Source organism: Leuciscus leuciscus (genome assembly GCF_965113295.1).
Source record: "Leuciscus leuciscus genome assembly, chromosome: 20".
Lineage (NCBI taxonomy): Eukaryota > Metazoa > Chordata > Actinopteri > Cypriniformes > Leuciscidae > Leuciscus > Leuciscus leuciscus.
In genome coordinates this window covers 6070954-6094750 of record NC_138744.1, presented here as the reverse complement: position 1 = coordinate 6094750, position 23797 = coordinate 6070954, and the positions used below count along the sequence as shown (strand labels likewise).

Below are 23797 nucleotides of genomic sequence, written 5' to 3'. Positions count from 1 at the left end.
CTGTGATCTTTATAACTGTAAGCGGGGCGTCCTACGAACTCCCTTGTGAGTCTTGAAGCTGAACTTCTGCTGATGAAACTGCAAACTATCTTCAGTAAAACTTTTCTTAAATTTTTTATAATTCTGACTCCGGGTCTTCTTTCAATACATCTGGTCCTTGGGTCCTAAACTGTTAACCCCTAACAGTAAAATCTACCCAGACCTTAATATGTGGCCTTGTGAGGAGATGATCAACGATATTCACTTCACCTGTAACTGGTCATGGCCAATGTTTTGGCTCATCAGTGTATATTTTGCATTTTCATTCCTCTACACAACCCTATTAGAACCTGAAACCTAGCCACTGGTCTAAGATGTTGATTCAGTCATGTGTTTATTCAAAGCAGATTAAATCTTACGAAAAGAATGAACACCTTCGATTAGTCAGAGAAGTTGCACCACAAAGTTTTTTTCCTTTTAAATAATTTAATACTTTTTAAAATTATTTGGCTTACTACATTTGACCTGTGTATCTCACTAAACATACAAAATAACAAGAAATAGTTAATCCATAATCCATTAAATAATGCATTGATAGTGTGTAACTGTGACCCTTCTATGTGAATGGAGAGCAGAACACTGGGGTACAGCTCAAAATACCCAACGACAGTGTAGCACATACAAAGGTCCATTGTGTACAGCACCTAAAACACCCTTTACACTATTAACATTTTTCTTCAGGTACACTTGAACACAATTTCAATCCATTTACATGGATCTTTTGTACAGCAGGTCAGAAATATTGGATATATTAGATACAAACATATTTAGAAACAAATCAAACTCCTGTGAGTCGGTTATCTCACTTGTGTGTTAAATGAACAGAGAATCGCTAAAATCAATGAATACACAGCGAAGTGCCGAGATTCTCCTAATCACATCAGGATAACAGAGAGCTAGGTCATCAGAGATCTGGATTTCTGTCTGTCAGTTTAACAGGAGACGGATGGGTTTTATCGCGACCGTTTTCAGGAAGATTGCTGTAGCCACTGAGCTCCGGTTTGCTCATACATTATTTCCTACAAACATCCTGGAACACAAAAAGCTACAGTCAAAGTGAAATTGCACCACCAACAATTCAGTTTTAAACATTAAAATTCATTTCAATAAAAATAAAAAACAACGAGAATAAAACCCTACAGGCATAAAAAAATATTCCTTTTTGTTTTCGTGATATATTTCAAGTACACTAAGGTTAATTCACATCAAGTGTAGAACATCTCAAAGCAGAAGCACTAAAATTCACTCACATCATAAGCTTGAGTTGAACTATGTGTTTGACACGGACACACTGTGCACTGCAGCTCATTAGGGAAATTCATTCTAATGTATTATGTGCAGAAATTCCTCCTCTGAATGTAAACTGAGCTCCCAGCTCGTCTTGAACTATTTACCGCAGCATGTTACCACAGACGCACGTCCGAGTTATTGTTCACATTCACGATAATAATATGAAATCAGTGCTGAGGCAGCACGGAATATTGCATGTTCAAACGCTTGAGAGACACAATTGTACTCTGTACAGTATGTACACAATATCTGTGCTCTGTGTCTCCAGATGTGAGTGTGGGTTAGGTGAGGGCTTTCTCTCTTCCCCTCACCTGAGTGGGGGGTCAGGGTGGATCTGTGTGGTTTTGGATGGGGTTTGTAGAGTTTCTTTGGGATTTTAAGTTTTAAGAATTGCACTTCACTTGTTTTGTTTCACTTATAAGAGTTTAAGAAAGTTAAACAACCCATCCAAAAGCCCTGAAACATGCAGTATGTTTAATTGGTACAATTATGTTATTATTCTGTTTTCAAGTTAACTGATTCCTTTAAAAATATTCATCTAGTTTAAACTTTTTTTTTTTTTTTGCACTTTCATTATGCATTAAAATGTTCTTCAGATACATGTTCATCTAAGACTATCATTCGTTACAGGAATATTCAGCAGTCAGCCATCTCCAGTCCTCTATGGTACATCCTGTGGGAAAATCAGGAAGGTTGCCATTACCAAATTAAAAGTCCGAACAATAAAGCAGCAGTAAAACATCACATTAAAAAGGCTTGAGCATTCTATTGTTTATAAGTAAATAATCAACTTAGTTAATTTAGTTTTGAACTTCACTTGATGCATTTTATCAGGATTATTAAAGACATTAACCCAATTATTCCACAGGATCATCACAGAATCATACTCTCAGAAAAAAAGTGCAAAAAAATTTACCTTTATGGGTACAGCAGAACCTTTAATGGGTCATCTTTGTACCATATTTAGCTCTAAAAGATTCATAGTAGTACCTTAAGGGTACATAATACTACTCTAAAGTACTAATATTCACCCTTTAAGGGTATATAAAGTACATACAAATATTGTCCCTTAATATATCCAAATTTGGAACTGGTACTGCCCCATTGACAAGCTGTTGAACCCCTAAAAAAATTTTTTTTTTAAATGTTTTCGGACAGTGCATGACTGGAAGGAAGCTGATAGCCATAACAGCGCTAATACATAGAGAAACCCGTAGAACACCAAATCTGTGAGGTCTCACCTGGGGCTTGCAGCAAATTCAAACACCAAAAGCACTTCCATAGACACTAATGGTTTCATTTTCACACATTCTTGATGGTCAATGAATAATCCTAAACAACATTAGAATCCAACGAAGAACAGATCATTTGTTATAACTGATCCCTTTATGATCTTAAGTTACCATGACTCATTTTCTTTCATAATCTAAATTTTAAGATGGTTTTGTGTTCACAATGCATATCTTTGATGTATGTATTTTGTTTTAAATGAGCTGAACTGGACCAGAGCAGGTGTGCCTCAAAGAAGATGTAGATGAACCCGGCGAGGAGCCTCTCGGCCAGCACTGACTCCCATTCTCCTTCTCTCTTGCTCTCAGTCTCCATTCATCTCCATAACCTTTTCTGTGAGGATTTCACGGAAGGTTGAAAGCTGCTTCATCTGCTCTGTCTGCATCGAATGTCTCCTCATCAGTTTCTTCTTCATCTTGAAGTCAGGCCCACGTTTTGGAGATGATGGTGCAACCGGCAGCAGGATCTTGCTCCCTGAGTGAACGGGAGAGGTGGGTTTTCCGTTGGCTCGGATATCAGGAATGGGTCGCTGGGGGTTGACGTTGAGAGGAGGAAGGAACCCAGGTCGTGTGTGGGAGATGTGGTCCAGGAGGAGAGTCCCTGATCCCCGCCGTTCCAACAGTCCTGTTGGACGCCGTCGCATTGTGATGGGAGACACAGAGTTGGGAATGCTCTCCAGAGACTCTCGAGAAGAGCTAGTGAGGAGCGACAAGGGAGAGGCATTGTACTTGCGGCGCTCCACTGAGACACGTCCAGAATCTGGAGATCCAGGGATGGAGGCAGGACACAGGTGAGTGTCCGACTCGTAGTGTTCCATGCGGGTGAGTTTGGGGTGTGTCAAGCCACGGATTCCCGTCGATGCCTGAGCCACATTGTCCTGAGTCTCAGGGGCCGTGTTTCTACGATACAGTGACTGGTGCTGATGGACTTTATCCGCCCAGGACGAGCCACACAGTGCTGCACAGTCTTCCGAACAGGACCGGTCCATTAGCTTCGGAGAGGATGGGTCATGGGTCTCTATACTGTGCCTTCGGGACAGGAGAGGTCTGCCTGGACCGGAGACTGTCATCCCATTCATCTCTGAGACCAACTTGTCCTCCTCTGCTAAATCGCCCTCTATCCGCTCTGCTCTCTCAGCAAGTACGGAAGGAGCCACTAGACCCCAGGGCTCAGAGTTCAGTCTTTTCAGAAGCTTGCGGGGTGGTGGTCTCCTCTCCCCCTGTGGTCTGCTGGAGGGTAGTGGAAGTGCTGAAGTCACAGCGAAGCTGAAGATACCTTCCTCCTCCTTACTAGGGGCAGAGCCAGTGGTGTGGATCTCCACTTCGGATGGAGACATACAAGCAGGGGAGAGAGTGTCCACTACACCCGGAGACGGTGGAGAGTTCAGGTATTGTTTGGTCTTTTTAGTGCCAGAGGGTGATGTATCGGTTGTAATAATGATTACCTCTTTGCCTTTGGCTTTGCAGGCATCCAGCAGGACCTGGAGAGTGTCCCTGTCACCCTTATTGATGGCGTGTACAAGTGCCGAGGACCCAGAGTAGTCTTTCAAGCTGGGATCAGCGGCGTTTTCCAGCAGCAGCGACACCACCTCTTTGCCTGCCTGTTCTGCACATGCATGCATCAGGGCGGTCCGACCCGATTTGTCGGGGATGTTTGGGTCTGCTCCCTTCTCCAGCAGGTATCGCACCATTCTCTGCCGGGTCTGCGGATCATCGTATCCTGCCAGACAGGCTGCTATGATGGGCGTCTCTCCTCGCTCGTTCCCTTCGTTGATATAGGCTCCACCCTCCAGGAGGAGGCGTGCGAGGCGGAGTTTGCCCTGGAACACAGCCTTCAGAAGGGCATTGCCCTCCGTGCGCAAGGCCCCTCCATCACCCATGATGTCACGCTCTCCACCTCAAGAAATCCAGAATCCCCCACTCTCCCCTCCTCCGGCCTCAGCACTGTCCGCACATCCCGGCTCAGATTCTGGTCAACCTGGAACAAAAACAAATAAAAGTGCTTCGTCATGAGGTACATTTGACAAACTTTGGTTTTTACTTAATTGCATGAATTTCTATCAATTTCAATTCATTTTAAATGTACTTCCTTACGTTCAAAAGTACTTCTGCATCAAACTAAATTCAGTTGAAATTCAGGAAGTGAATTTAACAGGCATTCTCAGTTCAGTTTAGAATGTCACACAACTCAAATAAATCAAACAAAATCTGAAATCTAAAAGCACGTTATTTTGATCAGACTCAAAACCACATAATCCGCAGCACTCAAAACTCCATAATTACTCTACATTGTCTTACTTTAGTATTAACACTTTTAAATGATTGTTAATTGTTAGTTAACCATGTACCCATGAATGCATTAACAAAAGTTAAAGGATTAGTTCACCTCAAAATGAAAATTTCCTGATAATTTACTCACCCCAATGCCATCCGAGACGGCATTCTCTTTCAGAGAAAGACATGGACATTTTGGATGGCATTGGGGTGAGTAAATTATCAGGAAATTTTCATTTTGAGGTGAACTAATCCTTTAATGTATCTAAACTTCTTAGTCAGTTGTGTTCTGAACACTGTGTCCTGTGCGCTGACACTCTGTACAGCCCTGTACTCTGTACAACACAGTCTTCTCTCCACCTTCTCTGTAATGAAGGCAGGAGAGGAGATGATAATGGCAGTCCAGTAAAGAAAAGAAAATTGAATTCCTGAGTGGTGAAAAGAGCATCAAGACATGTGACAAGCTCAGTCCACTCTGCACACAGATACCGGAGATTTACTGACACAAAAATTATGTTGTTCAAAATAGTTTTATTTGATATCTGAAGTACTGCAATCGCAAGGTAAGGCAAATAAACCATATTTACAATATTTAACAGTTGCTTTTGACAGTATAGGATGTTTTTTGAGCTAAAAAAATGTGTGGGGGGAGGGGGGTTAGTGTGAAAGATTATTATAATTATTAGACCCAAAAAAGAGGTGAATGTTCACCCTCAATCAGAAACCTTCCCATCATGCAATGTATGAGCTAACTATCTTGGTAAGATGATTAGAGCGAGCAACAGGGGGTGGCAGGAGGGCATCCAGTCTAATAACAGCATTATTAACATTCCACAGCCCTCGAAATCAGTTAAAATTATATGAAATTCAGTGAGCCCAAAGTCACATGGCATATTGATATAGTCACATCCTCTTTTCAAACTGAAACAATGAGCTACATGAACGGGGAGGAGAGAAATATGAAATTGTTTTGACTGAGTTGGCAGTCGATCATGTATTGTCACGGAGGGTTATTAGGGTGGTTCAACTATGGACATTAAGTGACTTACTTGAGGTCAGTGGGGGAAAGGACAAACTAACTGCGCAAGGTACAATCTGAGATGTTCCTTTACAGTCTGATTTGTTGAACACACAAGAGTGAGAGTCCTCATCCATATATAATTTGTTTGATTTATTCCTTGTGTTCTTTCTCTCGCTGCTGTTCTGCATAAAGATCCTGAACTCTGGTGATATAAAGCAGCGATATGCAAAGATGTACTGGGACTAAAAAACAGCCAAGGACCCATGCCGGCCCGGGACACAACACACAGCAGATAACAGCCCAATACAAAGTACAGTATGCACACTACCCTTCAAAAGTTTGGGGTGAGTAAGATGGGGTGAGTTTGGGGTTAAGTTGAATTAAAGACATTTATAATGTTGCAAAGAACTGTTTTCAACATTAATGATAATAATATGAAATGTTTCTTGAGCACCAAATCAGCATATTAGAATGATTTCTGAAGGATCATGTGACACTGAGGACTGGATTAATGATGCTGAAAATCTCAGGAATAAATTACATTTTAAAATATATTCAAATATAAAATTATCATTTAAAATTTGAATAATATTTCACAATATTACTGTTTTTACTGTATTTTTTTTATTAAATACGATTAGAAAACATTTAAAAATCTTCCTAACCACAAATTTTGAATGGTAGTGTATATAATACAAATGATTGCCTTATATATGTTCACTATACTTTAATATATCTTAACTGGCTGCTTTTGTATAATGTTATTTATTGAGTTCACTTGTATATTATGGTTTCCTTACAAAATATCTATCTGTGCCGCACCATATACATTTAAACCTTTGTATATTTACATTATACAGCCGTCCCTAAAGTCGACTGGCCCACGAGAAGAGGCCCCGGTGCTCCTAACGCCCAGTCTATCTCCGGCAATACGAGAAGAACACTGGGAACGTTCAGAGTGTGTAGCTGTGCAGAATTCACATCCCTCCTCCATCACACCACTACACCCACAGACCCCGAGCTGCTGCTCCTCCTGCCTGCCTTCTTAAGGAATTCTCTGTGATTTCCGAGCCAGCTCAGCCAGGGAAAGCAAGAGGAATGCTGTTTTCGCATACTGATTATGCGAGGTGGAGAGGAACAGGGAAAATAACTCTGTTCTTTGAAAGTGTAATTGCAAAAAAAAAATCCATCTTTAAGAGGCCGGGGTCTCATGGATTCGAGACAGTGAGGTTAATCTTCTGTCTCGCACAGGCAGCATGGATGACTCATCTTCATGATAGACTCACTGGAGAGATGTGGCACAAAGACTTGGGGCAAGCGTCGTCTCTCAGGAGATCAGCCAGCCAAAACCCACAGGCCTTCTTGTATGTAATCCTGACCTGATGTGTACTGTGTGACCAGCCTATTTTAAAGGGTCAGTTCACCAGCAAAATAAAAATTGTCATCAATTAAATTGAGCTTATGCAAGAATTAATGAGGTTTGTTCTCACGTGTCAAGCATGTATGGTTGAGCTTCTATTTACCATATTTAAGTGCTCTATCTATATTAGCTGATCAATGTTTATACGCGAATAAAAGCCTAAATTAAATCTGTTCATTATATAGAGCTTCTTTAAACCAATTCATTCATATGGATTTATTTTACAATCTTTTTTATTAACATTTTGAAGTGTTTTGGGTGTACAGTACAGACTTTCAATGGAGGGACAGAAATCTCTTAGATTTCATTAAAATGTGGAACATATTTTGATTTTTTTGATTTTTTTTATATATATTAAAAGTCAGAGGGGTCCAATATTGTTTAGACCCCAATATTCTTCAGATATCTTCTTTTGTGTTAAGCACAAAAGTCAATCAGGTTAGGAACGACATGAGGGGTGAGGCTTTTGTTCTGGTTAATGTCAAGACCTACATTTTGAAGTTCTATTGCTATTGTCTGTGATCACAATTCACAGATCTTCTTCGCTTAATCGTAAGTCTGTGTAAGTCAAGTATTCAGTTTATATTATGAGTTATTATTTCAGACTGCTTGCTCGGTTTAGAAGCAGTCAGAGCTAATATGTGGGGATATATGCAAAGAAGATGCTTAAAGTTATGTAAGTGCATGCAGCTAGTGCAAATCTGCACCAACATCTGTGTTTTCTAAATAAATTGTTTTCTAATCTGCATAATTTAGATATACTCTAGAACCATGAGGGTTATTTATACACAGACTGATTAAACAAGAAACACCTGGTACATTTCAGTTATGTATTTGCCAGATTAATTTTTTGCAAAGTGATTTACGTCGCATTTAATATATACATTTTTTATCTGTTTTATCCGTTTAATCTTTGGCTCCTCCAAACATAAGAGGAAAAGAACTAAACTTTAAGACTTGCATTAAAAACAACATTACAGATGTCTGATTCTTCACTCACTTTTGTAACTCCAAAATGGACGTTATGTCACACATGATGACATACTGAAGATGCTGTACATCATTTTTTTCCACTTTCTTTCAATTCATACAAACAACCGTCATCATCTTTCAATTATTCACTCTGTCAACATTTCTGTCTTTGTTCAGCCAGACAGCATTTCCGACTCAAATCTCTTTGTAGCACTTTTGTAGCTACAAAGAAAAAAAAAACATAAAATCATTATTTTTACAGACTTACTCCAAACCACATAAATATGACTAAAAGCAGAAGATTGTATTTATGAAAGTGGACGTTATCTGATCAGATTTTAAGTCGTTTTTTTCTAATAGCTTTGTCACTTTGAATTTACTTTTCTCTTGCATTTGTTGTGTATTAAAAGATATCAGGATTCTCAGTCAATATTTGGTGTATGTGTATAGATATCAGATATTGACTTCACTGTCACTGGCAAAACGACAGTTCAGACAGTCTCAAAGATTGCATTTGATAGATAAATCGGATTTATGTGCCACCTAAACAAAGCCTTTGCTTTTCCCAGCATTCCCTATGGATCTTCGAGTGTGTACACACACACACCAGTGTAGTGGAGAGCTCTGACCAAAATAAACTTGCCAATTTTGCAGCATGTTGAGAAGCATGTCGAGTCTGCGTTTTAGTGCTGCGCCATAGGAGCGAGGCGACATACCACGCTGTCTTGTCGGGACAAATCGTATCCAATTCTCTCTGGTCTCCCGACAGTTGATGGAAATTAATATCATGTCTTTATTCTCACTCCTCTGAGAGACCCCACCCCTGGCTTTCTTTTTTACGTAACAGCAGTGTGTGTGTGTGACTCTAGGCTTCATCTGAGGTTGCGCTAGTGGGCCCGTGAGCAGAAAGGGCTGCGCAGTCAAACCTTTTCGCCCCACCAAGAGCTCCGTGGTGCCTTTGAGCTGCTGTTTGCCTCATTAGATCACACAGATCGAGGCAGGTGCAATCCCTTTTACAGCAGCTGAGAGAACAGCATCCATCAGCGGTGCACCGTTGACCCTGTGACCCAGTCGCATCAGAACTGCTGAGGAAACTCATCACTCATATTGGCAGCTTCAAAGAGAACCAGTCTGAAGAGAGGCAATGAGATTATCTCCATCATACTAAATGTCCTAAGCGTTCCTGACACGTCCTCTGAACTGTCTTTACGATTGTTTATAGTGGCATGTTTAGATCTTGGTGTCATTTTCATCGGCGTACGTGTTGTGCTGAGTTTGTTTTTCTCCTACACTTGGTCTTTAATGAAATGAATGCAAACAAAACCACTTGACTCAACTAGACTGAGTGTTCAGTGATTTACAGAGGTGAGAATGAATTCTCCTCCAATTCAAGAGCAATCTGTGCATCTCCTTTCACATAACTGCACACAACCAACACATTCTTCTCTGCCCTCGGACTGCAGACGTTTAATGCCGACAGGAAAGTGGCGTCATGTGATCAATGTAGAAATCTGATGATTAATATACTATACAGCATATATGGATATGTCTTACGTTTAAGATCATTACGTTTGCTTTTTGCATTCTGACATTGTTTTTAAGACAAATAAGCTTATTTTACCTCTTTTTTATAAAAAATAAAAGTAAATAACCAACTAGCATGATGATTAAATGTTTTACAATAAATGTATTTTTTCACATGACAGTAATTGAAATTAGACTGTATTTTGTAGCCAGTCGGAGCAGTTTCAGAATTTGATGCGTTTCAGACTCGACTTGCACGCCAGCTGCAAATATCTTCAGCTCAGAACTATTTTTAGTCTCAACGCATCAAATCAGCTCTCTGATGCAAGCTCTTTTTTTTTTCTTTCTTTTTTGAAAGAATTAAATTTTAAAATATATATATATATTTTTAAAAACGATAACATTATCCAAAAAATATATTTTTTTTCAAATAAGTAATGAGAACTGGGTGTAAAATACTTCATTGTCATAATAATCAAAACTCTTAATAGTCCTTAAAATAGGCTTCATATGCAAAGTACAATTCCTTTTGTTTTCTTGATTTTGGAGTGACATCACTGGGGCATCTTTTTGATATCCTTAGTGAGATTTGCCTATATGCTTTATATACTAAATTAATACTTTAGTGCAATAGAATTTTTTATAGTGTTTCAAAGACCTCCACGATCACCATACTTGCCACCGTATGTGGTATTGCTATTGCCATGTTCAAAAAAACCGTAGTAATATCATACTTGTTCATTGCAGTACGATGGCATTATTTCCTTCTTATATAGCCAACAATGCAAGCAGCAACATTTCTCATGACTTAATTATGTAATTGGAAATATTACTAAAATCATACAAGAGAGTAACCGCTGATTGTGTGTCGCTGTCCGCGGTGCTGAACGTTATTCGCAAAAACGGAGCAGTTTCAGAATTTGATGTGTTACAGACTGGTTTTACACGCCACCTGCAAATATCTTCAGCTCAATACTATTTTTAGTCTCGAAGCCTCAAATTTGGTGTCTATTCACGTCAGCTCTGTGCCTGACGCAAAGCCTCAGTGTCCACAAATGAACTTCCGAACAGCAGACAGACACTTCAAGTCTCTGTAAGAGCAAACATGCGCCAATCGCCACATAAAGGCTCATATTTTAAGTTTTCGTGTAGTAATGTGAGAGAATGAACATTACAGCAGCATAAATATGAGTCTTAAACCTTCTCTTAGACACCTAGTACATCTTCAGTGATCTTTTTAAAAAGGAAATGCCAACACACAGTCGGTGTAGCCGAGAATCCGAATTGCGGTGCATGGATTTGTCAGCTATGAACGTTTATAAAGCCTTATGAACAGCAGCAGCCACATGCACATCATTCCTCCAATAAAACATTTGCTTTTACCTTCATCAACTCACACCTAAAACGAGCAACCATTTCTAAACAGTGCACATGCATTCCGGCGGAAAATGATTTCATAGTCGGTTGCATGCTTCTCAACATGGAAAAAAATGCTCTATAAAAGTGGTTTGAAATGTAGCCTAAATATCAAGAAAGACGGTGCAAGGAAATGTTAAGATACCGCTGCAATATGAAGGACTGAAGTCTGCTTAATTATGCCCATGCTCAGCTGAGAATAATACAAAATAATAATACATTTGAACATTTGCAGAAGAGTATGTCTCACCGTGTATCTGCTGTCTTCACTCCATCAGAGCGGCTGGTTTTCGCCCGAGAATCCAGCTGCTGCCCCGTGTCTTACATCCCCCACATCATCTCTCCTCCTGCGACCGAGAGTTTGGGGGACTCTGCGGGGGCGTGGAGTGGGCAGTGAGCTGATGCGAGTCTCCCACGATCACGCACAGACTCACTGGCTGTCTGACTGCTCGCATGCACAGCACCATCTCTGCTTCCCACTAGGGGGAAACTTTATTTCAATTATTATCATTCTTTTCATTTTATCATTGAATATTTTCCTCATTTTTGATGCACCCCTGCATGTGTGTGTCATGGTGTGCTGTGTTTTACAGGTGGAATACAATTTGATACCATAATAATAATAAAAGACTTGTCTTGTCTATAGAAATAGACCAAATTTGGCTTGATGCATGAGAACGTTTAAGCATTGTGTGTGTGCTTTACACAGCCAAGTTAAGGCTGCTCTGAGCCAGCTCGGTGCCTGCTCTAAATTCTGTGTAAAGACGCAATGGCGCATTAAACCCATGCAAAATATAAAATATGCCAGCCCTGACCCACTTAATGCCCCAGTAATGAATGTAGATGATGCAGCATTGGTGCAGCCTTAAACACTGTTGTTGTCATGACAGAGCTTTTCTTTCTAATTTAGCATTTTCTATATCCATCATTTCATATTTAAAACAAAGTACGACTGCACACAAAAATATAATTCGATTACTCTGTGTAAATGCATGCCCTGTGCAGCATCTGTGCTGGTTTTGCAGTGTAAAGATGGCATATTTCAGGGCAGTCAAACTCTATAGCTAAAATCTACTTAACACATTTGCAGAGGTGCATATTCTCCCTCAACATAAATCTGGATTTTTCCTTGCCTTTACACCTTTTTTTAAATTCATTTATATATTTTTGGGGCCTTGATATACTGTATATATATTTATATCAAGGCCCTCTCTGCAAGAAAGAAGGGGGTGTGAAACAATTCTCAGACTGCATAAATACTAATTCAGTGACTATAGCTATTATTGAACACAGTTTCTATGGCAACTGATTCAGTGGATTCCGACAGAAGCGTTCCCACGGTGACATGCACATGCTGCAGGAGAGAGAGAGAGAGAGAGAGAGAGAGAGAGAGAGAGAGAGAGAGAGAGAGAGAGAGAGAGAGAGAGAGAGAGAGAGAGAGACAGAGAGAGAGGTTATAGTAGTGAATTTGCTCTTTACTCTCCATGTTTAGACTTACATTATGGCTTGAATATTGTGTCCGAATATTTCAATTAATGTTTATAGTTTTTGTTTTGTTAAAATTAAGTTACCTTATTGAAACTAGCCCATCCTTCATTTCTGTCTCTCATACTAATACACACATATTTTCTGATTTTGACGGGGGAGGCTGTGAGTCAGCAATATCATGGTTAGTTTTCCTTTCATTATTTTTTTTTTTTTTTTTTTACAAATGCAGATTTAGCTGAATTTTAACAGTTGTCAGGTTTTCTAGAAAAGTGCTGTGAGCAGCTTCATCAGAATAGAAGGAAATGGAACAGCACTGATTTTGAAAATCTCTTTTAAACACATTTTGTACACAAAATTGGCCAAAATAGTTGGTAGTGATCAAAAATGACAGTGGGACATTTGTAGTTTTGGAAAAATGTATAATACAAAATAATAATAACAAACTTTCATCCAGTTTCATAATAATTAATTCAATAATTCAGTAATGAATCCATATTTATGGTGTTTTTTTTCCACATATTATGATGGGGAAATGGGCCTGGGAAAGGGGTAAAACAATAAAATAAATATTAAATAAAATGTGTGTGTGTGTGTGTGTGTGTGTGTGTGTGTGTGTGTGTGTGTGTGTGTGTGTGTGTGTGTGTGTGTGTGTGTGTGTGTGTGTGTGTGTGTGTGTGGGTGTGTGTGTGTGTGGGTGTGTGTGTGTGTGTGTGTGTGTGTGTGTTAAACTGGTACCATGACAGCTTAACGTTACCTTCATATAAAAAAAGAAGAAAAGTTTAAAATATAGTTACTGATTTGTTATAGTTTTAATACAAATCAGCTTTTGACTGTATGTAGTTGGAAAAAACACAATCTACCATCAGAGCTGTTCAAATAATCGATTTTAAATGGAGTTGTTTGCTTTTCAAGACTCACTCAGACTAGATCCTTTTAGCAGACAGACGCGGAACCATAAGTGAACGAGCACACGTTTCTGGCAGGAACTTTTTCAGCAGCGGGCAAAAACAAATATGCAGATATTTGGCGGGTGATTTTACTGCTCTACATCAATAAAATCCATGAATTTACATGACAAACAACTGCGTTTAATATTTACGGATCATACAATAAATGCTTGGCACAATGAAATGAAGTTATAAATAAAAGAGGGATTTCGTCGCATTTTTTGTCTGTGAGTGAACGAGGCGTGTTTAAATACATTTCGGTCTAAACTAATAAAAGTATATTTATACATACATATATTGTGTATATATTATGTAAAATATTTACATTGGTTTGGTCTAAATGTCTATTTTGTAGCCGAATAGAAGTGTGCACAGACAAGTATTACATTTATAATCATATCAATCATATAAAATAAATCAAGCTTATGTATAAATGTGATATGTGGTGATTGTGTCTCAGATAATGGCAGGAAGGGGCAGAGGGCAGCTCACTTTCTCTGTGGAGATTGTTGGAATCGGTAAAGGAGAAAATCTCCCTCCGTCCACCGTCCAGCCGACCCCTGTATTCCCTGTGAGTGTTTCAAGATAAGATAAAACCTCATCGGACTGATATGAATTATTGCATTACACTTATGTATTTGGCAGACGATTTTATACAAAGCGACTTACATTGTATTCAAGATACACATCAATTATTGCACGTCGAACCCAGGCGTTCCTGGCGTCGTTGAGCTCCAGAAATCACACAACTAATGCATTATACTTGTGTTAGTAAACTAATACATATTACTAACACAAGTAATAACAACTTCTCCAGTTTAACTGTCACATGTAGAGCAGCCCAAATGTATGAATGTCATCACAACAAAATATTAAAGTGCTATTTATTTTTAAAGTCCCCATGAAATCAAAAGTTTTTGGGCTTTTAGTATGGATATGTTTGGCTTAAAGGTATAGCGGAGGATCTTTCCAAATTTTAGATAAGACCCGCCCTCTCCACTTTTTGAAAAGTTTGATTGATTCACCAGAATGATTGACAGTTAGGAGGACCAATAGTATAGGTTACCCACCAGGAAGTAAAACATCCTCCGCTATACCTTTAAGGTTATCTATAAGCTAGTGTGCTCCAAAACAATGACAGAATTCACATTTAGAAGATATAAGCATTCAAAACTTGCAGTCTCTCAATTCCGCCAATATAGATCAATGATTTTGATGACATTTCTCTATGTTCTCATCAGATTTTCTGTCCAATCAAATGCTCTGTATAACTGAAAGAGTCCCGCCCCCTACATTATCAATAGACACTGAAGCTGGGCTGAAATTAGTCACTTGTTCAGTTCACACATTTACTATTTCTACATGGTGAATGGCACACAGTGCACTATATAGGGCCTAGGGAATGATTCAGACAGTGTAAATATGTTTTCCATAAGGGTGAATGAAGTCTGGTTTCACGTTAGTGTCACGAGGACCGCAGCAGCGCACACACAGTCTGCTCCGGTCCAGAGACACGATAGCAGAGCGGATCTGATTTGAATTCTACACAGCATGCTATATTTTATTTAGATTAGATATATTTAGATTAGGAGGTAACTGCAGATTTTCCAAGTTCAACGGCTCTGGCTGAGCTGTGATAACGCTAATGACTATTTTTAAAAGGTGGAGGAGCTGTTTGATATATCCCGCCCTGTCTTCCTGTTTCAGTGGGAAGTTCAATTACGTCAACATTGAATGCTGAGCTTTTCAAGGCAGTTCAGTGGGCTTTTAAAGATAGCACAACCAAAACATTTTACGAACATAAGTGCAAGTTTTAAATTACTCTAAAAAATACTGTTCATAATAAAACAAAAAGTGGTTGTTGGGAATTGTTGAAACATGTGATGAGTTGAAAAGTCAGCGCAAAAAAAGTTAGTTTTGAGAAAAACTCTTAGCATAATGAATCAGATATCCCTTATTAAAAGCGCATTTATGTATAGGAATGTTTAATTCAGTCAACAGCTGACTGTCAAAGCTGGTGTTTGTTAGACCCCTTATACAAGTGTATCAGCTGTCCTTCCTCAATTCTGTGTGATGTTTCAGCCTCTGGATCAGAAGCCGGTGCCCCTGCAGGCGGGTGAGGAGGCCGAGTACATGCTGGCACTCAAACAGGAGTTCAGAGGAGCCATGAAGACACTTCCATTTTACATCCGTCCAGCTGCACCCAAGAAAGGTCAGTTCAGGGTAGAGGATGAACTCTTTACTGGCATCTATAAAGTTACCATGATATTTTTTTTTTTTTACAGAATGTTATGGTGCTTATTATAAATGATTTATTTGTGCACATGATTATTTATTTTTTAATTCATAGGGAATCCCCCTCGAAATAACGTCTGTTCTCTTGACCAAGTCCAGCTCCACCTCTCCTGACCTAATGGGCGGAGCTCTATAACCATAATAGGGTTATGGGTAGGGTTAGGGTGTGGTTTGACCTTATAGCTCCACCCATTATGTTCAGCGAGGAGGGGCTGGACGTCAACTCCACCCATTGGCTCTGCAGTGAGCAGCCTCTCTGCCTCTGTTTAGTTAGCAACGCACAACATCCGATGATACAATCAATTCCTGAAGGACAAAATCAAATCCCGCTCTACATTTTACTCATTCCAGAAGCTTGAATATATGTCACAATAGGAAGAAAAGTCTATCGTACCTTCCATTTCGTGCCGACTTTAAGACATCCTCCATTTCTTTGCCTTACAGATTGAATGAAGACAAAATCCAATGTTTTTAAAACAGTTTTAGACTGAGACTGCATCATTTATTAAATACATTTTTACTTTTTATCAAAAACTTAAAAACAATCTAAGATCAAGGATTTTAACATTTACAGGGATTTTTTTTTTTGCCAGATGATTTCTTCCCTTTTTTTTATGAATAGGTCTATAGTGATTAGCAATTTTAAGTTATTTTTTCCTCTTGACAGATGTGGAGCGTTATTCTGACAAGTACCAAAAAAACGAAACCACTGACAACAGTTTGGAATGGAAGCCAGGTGAGTGATTTATGTCAGTGATTCACTTCAGTGCTATTATAATATTATTTATATATTTTCAAATAATATTTTGAATTAGTATTTATATTTACACATTTAATTAAAAACATTTAAGTTTTTTTTTATGTGCTTTTGTAATTTTAAAATGATAATTTTTTATATTTCTAAACAGTTTTAAATCATTTTTATTTCAGTTTTAGTTTTAATTCATTTAGTAATTTTAGCACTTTTTAGACCATGCATATTTAATAAAAAAATTATAATTTAGTTTGTAAAAATTATTTTACAACTTTGTAACCATGACTACAAAAAGCCTAAAACAGTAAAAAAAAAGAATTAAAAAAAAAAAAGATAAAAAGAACTTTACAGCTCAAATAATACACGAGTACTAACAGAAAATGAATTTAAGTGCTTTTATGAAATTATATGCCTCACTATATGCCTCACTATATGCTTTCAGCTTTTAAATCCTCTAAAAATTGGCCCCAAGTGCCTCACCGTTTGCCTTTTTTAAAGAGCACGCGGGATGAATCGAAATGATTTTGTGTGGTAACAAGCATTATGCTGAGGTTTACTTGCATTAAACCAATGTTCAAAATAAGTTTTTCATCTAATACTTGTAATTTCTTTTATTTCAATAGTTTCTAATAGTTCTAGTTAACAATAACAGCAGTGATTCACTTGCACGCTTGTGTGATCCTCTACATCCGTTTGTGTTTTCAGACTGGAGGCGTTTTCCGAAGGAGCTGCGCGTGAGGGAGAAGAGACCGCAGAGAGACAGTGAGTTTGTTTGATGCTCTTAACTGGCTCTTATGCTCTAATACTGGACACTGTGTTCTGCTGCAGAAAGCATGGGTGCGTACATGTGCTCCTGTTTAAAGCCGAGATAAGGGAGCAGGTGAGGCTGATGTGCTCATGAATGAGTGTGTAAAGACAAACCGCTCCGGCAGGTCTGCGCTTCGCTCTCTGACTCATCGGCGTCTCTGGGGAAATCAGAGAGACGGCTCTCAGCCGCGCTGCACACACATCTCCAAAATGAAAGGATGGAGAGAAAGAGAACGATGAGAGAGGGATGAAGGTTTGGGCTTGAAGGGCGTCTGTCACTAAAACAGGAGAAACAAGTTTATTTTTAGGCTTTTGTCAGAGGAGCTGTGATCAAAGAGTAGATGCTATTATGGGAGAATGTTGCTGATGTCATTTCCACTGTCACAAACATGCTTTGCTTATGTGGTTGCAGAAAGCCAAGCTGTTCCCAAACAACCCAAACAGCCACGAGTGGACAAAGAGGAGATCATACGCAAACTGGAGGTGTACAAATACTTGCCATTAATGCGTAATGCGTTCAAAAATAAGGAGTTTTAATCTACTTTGTTACACATTCCCATAAAAAATTTGTGGCATATGAACAAACTGTGTTTCTGTACAGACTCTAGAGCAGAAAGAGGAAGAAGGGAGTTCTGATGAAGGGGAGGGAGAGAAAAAGAAGCTAGAAGAGGAAGAAGCCGAGGGAGAGGAGGAGTGCGATGAAGAGGAATTCGAGGGCGTAAGTGATTCCTTTCTCTTGTGATATTAAGCCAACATGTTTGATCAACAGAGAATGTAAAAAAATTAAAATAAAGCTCAGTTGAGATAAAAAAAAAAAAAGGCCTGCAATTTATGACTTAAAATGTCGAAGTTGAATGCATTGTAAATCGCATTGGATAAAAGCATCTGCCAAATGCATAATTGTAATGTAAATTTGATGTTATAAGTTCAGTTGATTCTAACGTAAAGGAATATTTTGAGTTCAATACAAGATAAGCTCAATTGACAGCAGTGTTATTTTTCAGTTTTTATTTAAAATGATAGTTTTAGTCATTTTGTTATGTGCTTTTTAGTTTGTTTTATATTACTAGTTAACATTAATATATTTTTATTTTAGTTTTAGCCATTTTAGGACCTCAACTTAAAAACTTATTTTTTGTAAGTTGCCAAAGCCATTTTTCTGATCCATTTTGTGATACAAGTTTTTCATCTCATTTTTATATTTTATTTAATTTCAGCTTTATTTCAATTAACGAGTTTTAGTTTTAGTTAACAATAACTGATTGGCAGTACTTGTGGCATAACGTTGATTTCCACAAAAACTTATTTAGACTTTTACCAAAAAAGGGGAAAGTCTGGGTTACAGTGAGTGATGTTCTTACAATGACTCCATAAACATTCAAATACTCACTGTTTTTATACTATAGCCTCCAGAAGTAAACAATACACATTTATATAAATCCCTTACTAATCTTTTCTGTTTTAAATGCAGTTTTACAACTTTGTTGCCATTAAAACATAAAGCCTAAAACCCTAATGGTTAGTGAGTCCGACTGGTAACCCAAAGGTTGCTGGTTCGATTCCAGTACCGGCAGGAAATGACTCAATGTTCAATATAAGTTTTAACCAGTTAATCCTGTGTGTGTGTAACAGGAAACAGATTACGTCATGTCCTACTTTGACAATGAGGAGGAGTTTGGAGGGGAAAGCGATGATAATATGGATGAAGCTATTTACTGAAGCAGGTGACGGTGGCTCCACAGCACCCTCCTCTGGACCGGTTCTGGGGTGGATCATTATGTTTGGCAGCTAATGTTGAAATCTGTATGCAGTGGGCTTCCTCTCCTCCAATCGGTTGGCAGGGGAGTTTGATTGCTGACGAAGAGCTTCTGAATCTGAGAGCCACGGTTGGAGGGCACAGAGAAAAGCACTGAAACAAAAACTTCTCTCTTAATGCAGCTATACGTTCTTAGAGCTTTGTAAATTAATATTCTTGTCATTTTTTAGAATCTTACCTATAAATATGTATGTTTTAGTCTAAGTTTTAGACATTTGTATTTGTCTGAATAGCTTTTATACATCTTAGATTTTGGATAATCGCCAGTAAATGTAGATTGTTTATTTTGTATGATAATTAAGTAATGTTTTATAAAGTCTTAAGTCAAGTGGTTGTAAATATTCATGTTATTGCCATTTTATGTGATAAAGTCACGCTGTTTTGTAAGATTTTTGATGGATGGAGTCTAATTCTATGGTTTATATCCAACTTTGCTGGATATTTCCCTCCACACTGTTTGGGTACATTCGTTTGTAATCATAATTCACACAAAAACCCAGATAAATTAACACTTACAGAAGAACATGAAATTGCATCTTGAAAAAATTAAATTGGATTATTTCTTGAAATAATCATATACCCTTTTATGAATAACAGGAGCATTGGAAATATCTAAGCAGATTAAAGCATCTTAAATATAAGCTCTGTAAAAATATAATTAATATATTTGTATTAATTAATATAGTTAATTTATTAAGGAATAAATCGTTGAAATAAATTTTCCTGAACACAGATTAGATTTAAAAAATAAACACACCTCATCATGAACGAGTATCAGAGTTGCTTTCATAAAATTGACTAACAATGTGTGTGTGTGTGTGTGTGTGTGTGTGTGTGTGTGTGTGTGTGTGTGTGTGTGTGTGTGTGTGTGTGTGTGTGTGTGTGTGTGTGTGTGTGTGTGTGTGTGTGTGTGTGTGTGTGTGTGTGTGTGTGTGTGTGTGTGTGTGTGTGTCTTAGGGAATTAAAGTACCACAGTCTATACCTGTCTTTAAATGTCTGGTTAAATTGATTCACAGGTCTCTGTCTCTCATCACCTTTAATTTGCTGTGAATGTTTCTTTTAAGTCAGAGATAATAGCTGGAATATCATTTGACCAGAAACACCTGAAAAGAATCAGAATAGAAAGAAAAAAAAACATATTTTGTTGAGCAAATGATCAGCAGAGGAGAAAGAATTGTTCTAGACGCGACCCTTCAGCTCGAGAACACTCCGCTGGCTAGGCAAATTTGCTGAAGATGAATTTAGTGGCTGACTCAGGCGTCCTTTAACAGAGAACAGACAGGGGAATTCTTCCAGGAATAAGCCTGGGCTTTTATTCAAGGAAGCGGAGAGCAGTTCATCTCCAGTGGAAGATTACAGCAGCTGGAGACGACTGACATAAGAGCCGTCAAATGAAGCCGCTGCAGTGATATATTCACTCTAGACACCCTGAACACCGATCAGACACTACAAATCCAGAAAGCTCAGTTAACTGGCGTTCAATAATCAGCACAATCAACAGCTACACTATTGAGTTCAGGGTTAATGCCAAATGTCAATAATAATGTACAGCATGGTTATGCTCAGGAAATAATGCCATGTGGCAGAACATTTCAGACAATGACCATAAACTTTGGTGGACCACCATAGGAAGACATACCCCAATATTTAGAGCTCAAATAATGCACATTTCCCTCAATCCTTAATAAATGATTACAGCCGTGCAATGTACAAACAGTTTAATATATTAAATATTAATTTGTTGAATTAGAATATTTCTTTTCTAGCATGTTTTGTGTCAACCATTTTAACTGAATTTTGGAGGTTGAATATTACAGTGTTTACAGTATATTATAAATATAATGATAAATAATTACAGCTTTAGTTTTGTTTGTTTTTATAACAGAGAAATGCTAAGAATTTGTTTTATTTCATTTCATTAAAACCCACCTTTAAGTTAAATGTTTTAATACAATATATATATATTGGGGCATGCAAATTTGCTGATAATCAGATGATAAACAAAAAATTTTAAATCTGGTTTTATTTTTTAAATCATTTTGCATTACATTGAGACTGAATTACATCAAACCAATAACATGTCTAAGTTAAGCACCCTGTAAAAAATGTGTTCAAGTCTATATGCTTGCAAAGACATGACCAACTAATTGCACAAAATTACCTTGTTTCTTCTTGCACCTCACAGACTAAAATCAAAAACAGGCAAATCTCTGAAAATCATGCATATGGTTATAATTTGTTAATCTTAATTTTTTCCAACCCAATTATCAAAATGCACTTTCCAGCTCCTCTGCAGAGAGAGCATATGACCTCACAGACAGCAGAAGGTTTGTAAACCCAGAGTGCATGGCTGCGTCCGAAATCACATACTTCCCTACTATATAGTAGGCGAAGAAGAACAGTATGCGACAAGAGTAGTATGTGCGAATTCACAGTACTCATAAAAGAGTAGGTAAAAAGTACCCGGACGACCAAATACTTCTGGCGAGATTCTGAAGTGTGCATGCGATGGACTCTTTACTATCCCATGAGGACACGGGAGAGGATTTATGAATGGCAGTGAAGCGACGCAACTGACGCTGATGGTAGGCCACATGATAATGAACACATGGCGAATGTATACGTTCAGATTACATCCATACTACACACATTCATACTATTTAGAACATACTTTTTTAGCGCTTGTGAAGTAATTACTTATTCAAAATAAATACCTACTCAAAGAGTATGCGGTTTCAGCCAGACGCTAAACTTCCAAACCAGAAGTTCCAATTGCTATTAATTAAATACTTTGACTAATTTAATCATGCTTTCAGCTACCAATGAGACAATAGGCCTATACTCTTTAACATGTTTTATCATGTTTAAAACCATTCTGCACATTTTCAATCGAAATTCCATCTAGGCCTCATGAATACCCTGAGGATCCTTTTAAGCTAAAGTAAATAAAAGCTAACACACACACACACTTACCGAGACAGTTATTCCAGCTAAGGAGGCGAGGAGATGGCCTCTGTCCTTCAGCTCGGGTAATTAGGATGCAGCGCTCCGTCTGGATGGCGGTGTACTGAAAACAAAAGCAACGTAAGCACCCTACATAATAATTTCCAACCTGTCCTGCCCTCTAGAGGGGTGAATAATTGAGTTTCATACAAAAAAACACTCAGTCCACACACACTTATTCCAGGAACATGATTCTTTTTGACACTTGAAGGTCTGAGATTGTAGGACACTCTGCATGGTAAAAGCTTTATCTGCATTCACACCACTCATCCCATTCGAATGAGCAAGAGGATCAGTTCAGAGCTAAAATATAATGCTAACATGATAGAACATCTCTTGTGTTACATTCCCAAATATATGTTGGCTAAAGAAAGCTTTGTGGAGGAGACAACTGATGCAGTGACCAGCAAACAGAAAAGTGAGTCAGCATTCAACAACATCAGCTGAAGATGTCAGCCAGCCCTGGATGAGCCTGTTACTGATGCAAAGGTCACAGAAACCTGATTCTGAGATAAAACTCAGGCCAACTCTGCCTGGACAGTAGCCTATGATGGACAGTAGCCTATGATAGCCACTGCTAGCCTAGCATCCAGATTTCCTCCCAAACAAGGATATCTTGAATTGAAATGCATTTCTTGCTCACAGATGCAGGACTGTTTTGATGCAGTTCCAATAAGTAAGTTTAAGAATCAGAAAAGAAATGTATCTGAAGTTACAGCTATAACACGTGAAGCCACATAATCTGTTCATCTTTTTCACATTTAAAAATGCTGCTTGAACAAAGATTGTCCCGTATAAAGTTTGTTTGATAGTGAGTGAGTGTGTGTGTGTGTGTGTGTCAACTGTCAAGTCAAGTCAAGTCAAGTTTATTTGTATAGCGCTTTTCACAATACAGATTGTATCAAAGCAGCTTCACAGTATTAAATTAAAATAATACAACAAAGTTTGTTTCAAGAGGAATTTATTGATTGATAAAATTAAATTAAATATCCCCAAAATATCCCCAACTGAGCAAGCCAAAGGCAACACAGTGTGTGTGTGTGTGTGTGTGTGTGTGTGTGTGTGTGTGTGTGTGTGTGTGTGTGTGTGTTCTAACCTGTTCAGTTTTTAATAGACTGGCCTCTATCCAAACGTTGTAAATTCAGTCTGGTGTAAATCTACATAGTCATTTATGCATTTAGAAAACGCTTACAACGCTACTTACAAATGCAATCAAAGTATTAGCGATATTACGTTGGTGACCGAACCTGTTTTTCAAAAAATCTTTGGACGAACCCGGACTGTTCACTGAATGTTTCAAAAGGCGGTGTTTGAAATCGTTCCTGTAGACCTTATTCTGAGCAGCGCCATGATATGAAAGCGAGGCTGTGAGGGATAGACTTACCATGTTTTCAATAGCACCCGCTGTAAAAATCTGTATAAGCTCCATCATCACTTTTAAT

At 38.3% G+C, this 23797-nt stretch overlaps 2 protein-coding genes and 1 long non-coding RNA gene across 4 annotated transcripts; 2 read left to right on the top strand and 1 right to left on the bottom strand.

Moving 5' to 3' along the window:
* Positions 1–261: 261 nt before the first annotated feature.
* On the bottom strand, positions 262–11683 carry ankrd34a (ankyrin repeat domain 34A). The gene is made up of 2 exons (XM_082150158.1): positions 11496–11683; positions 262–4596 (listed from the first exon to the last, which is right to left on the bottom strand). The coding sequence occupies exon 2, from the start codon at positions 4496–4498 to the stop codon at positions 2924–2926; it is 1575 nt and encodes a 524-aa protein (XP_082006284.1). The 5' UTR covers positions 4499–4596; positions 11496–11683; the 3' UTR covers positions 262–2923.
* LOC309483949 lies at positions 5851–7616 on the top strand. Its single transcript, XR_014200684.1, has 3 exons — positions 5851–5980; positions 6106–6257; positions 6774–7616. It is a non-coding gene; the product is annotated as an uncharacterized lncRNA (long non-coding RNA).
* Positions 11684–13712: 2029 nt separating the features above from the next.
* On the top strand, positions 13713–19741 carry polr3glb (RNA polymerase III subunit GL b). Of its 2 annotated transcripts, none has more exons than XM_082148941.1 (8): positions 13713–13907; positions 14141–14251; positions 15763–15892; positions 16643–16711; positions 17435–17491; positions 17949–18019; positions 18138–18254; positions 19169–19741. In XM_082148941.1, exons 2-8 carry the CDS (start codon positions 14144–14146, stop codon positions 19253–19255), a joined length of 639 nt encoding a protein of 212 aa, XP_082005067.1. In that variant the 5' UTR covers positions 13713–13907; positions 14141–14143; the 3' UTR covers positions 19256–19741. The 2 variants fall into 2 exon arrangements, with proteins under 2 accessions (XP_082005067.1, XP_082005068.1); XM_082148942.1 differs by having other exon boundaries at positions 13714–13763.
* Positions 19742–23797: the final 4056 nt, after the last annotated feature.

What these genes read in the sequence shown, in the direction of transcription:
- ankrd34a (XM_082150158.1), bottom strand. Translation starts at nt 4,498, where the DNA reads ATGGGTGATGGAGGGGCCTTGCGCACGGAGGGCAATGCCCTTCTGAAG.
- polr3glb (XM_082148941.1), top strand. Translation starts at nt 14,144, where the DNA reads ATGGCAGGAAGGGGCAGAGGGCAGCTCACTTTCTCTGTGGAGATTGTT. An exon ending in CAGTTTGGAATGGAAGCCAG is followed by an intron (nt 16,712 to 17,434) that starts GTGAGTGATTTA and finishes TTGTGTTTTCAG; the next exon opens with ACTGGAGGCGTTTTCCGAAG. An exon ending in AGATCATACGCAAACTGGAG is followed by an intron (nt 18,020 to 18,137) that starts GTGTACAAATAC and finishes GTTTCTGTACAG; the next exon opens with ACTCTAGAGCAGAAAGAGGA.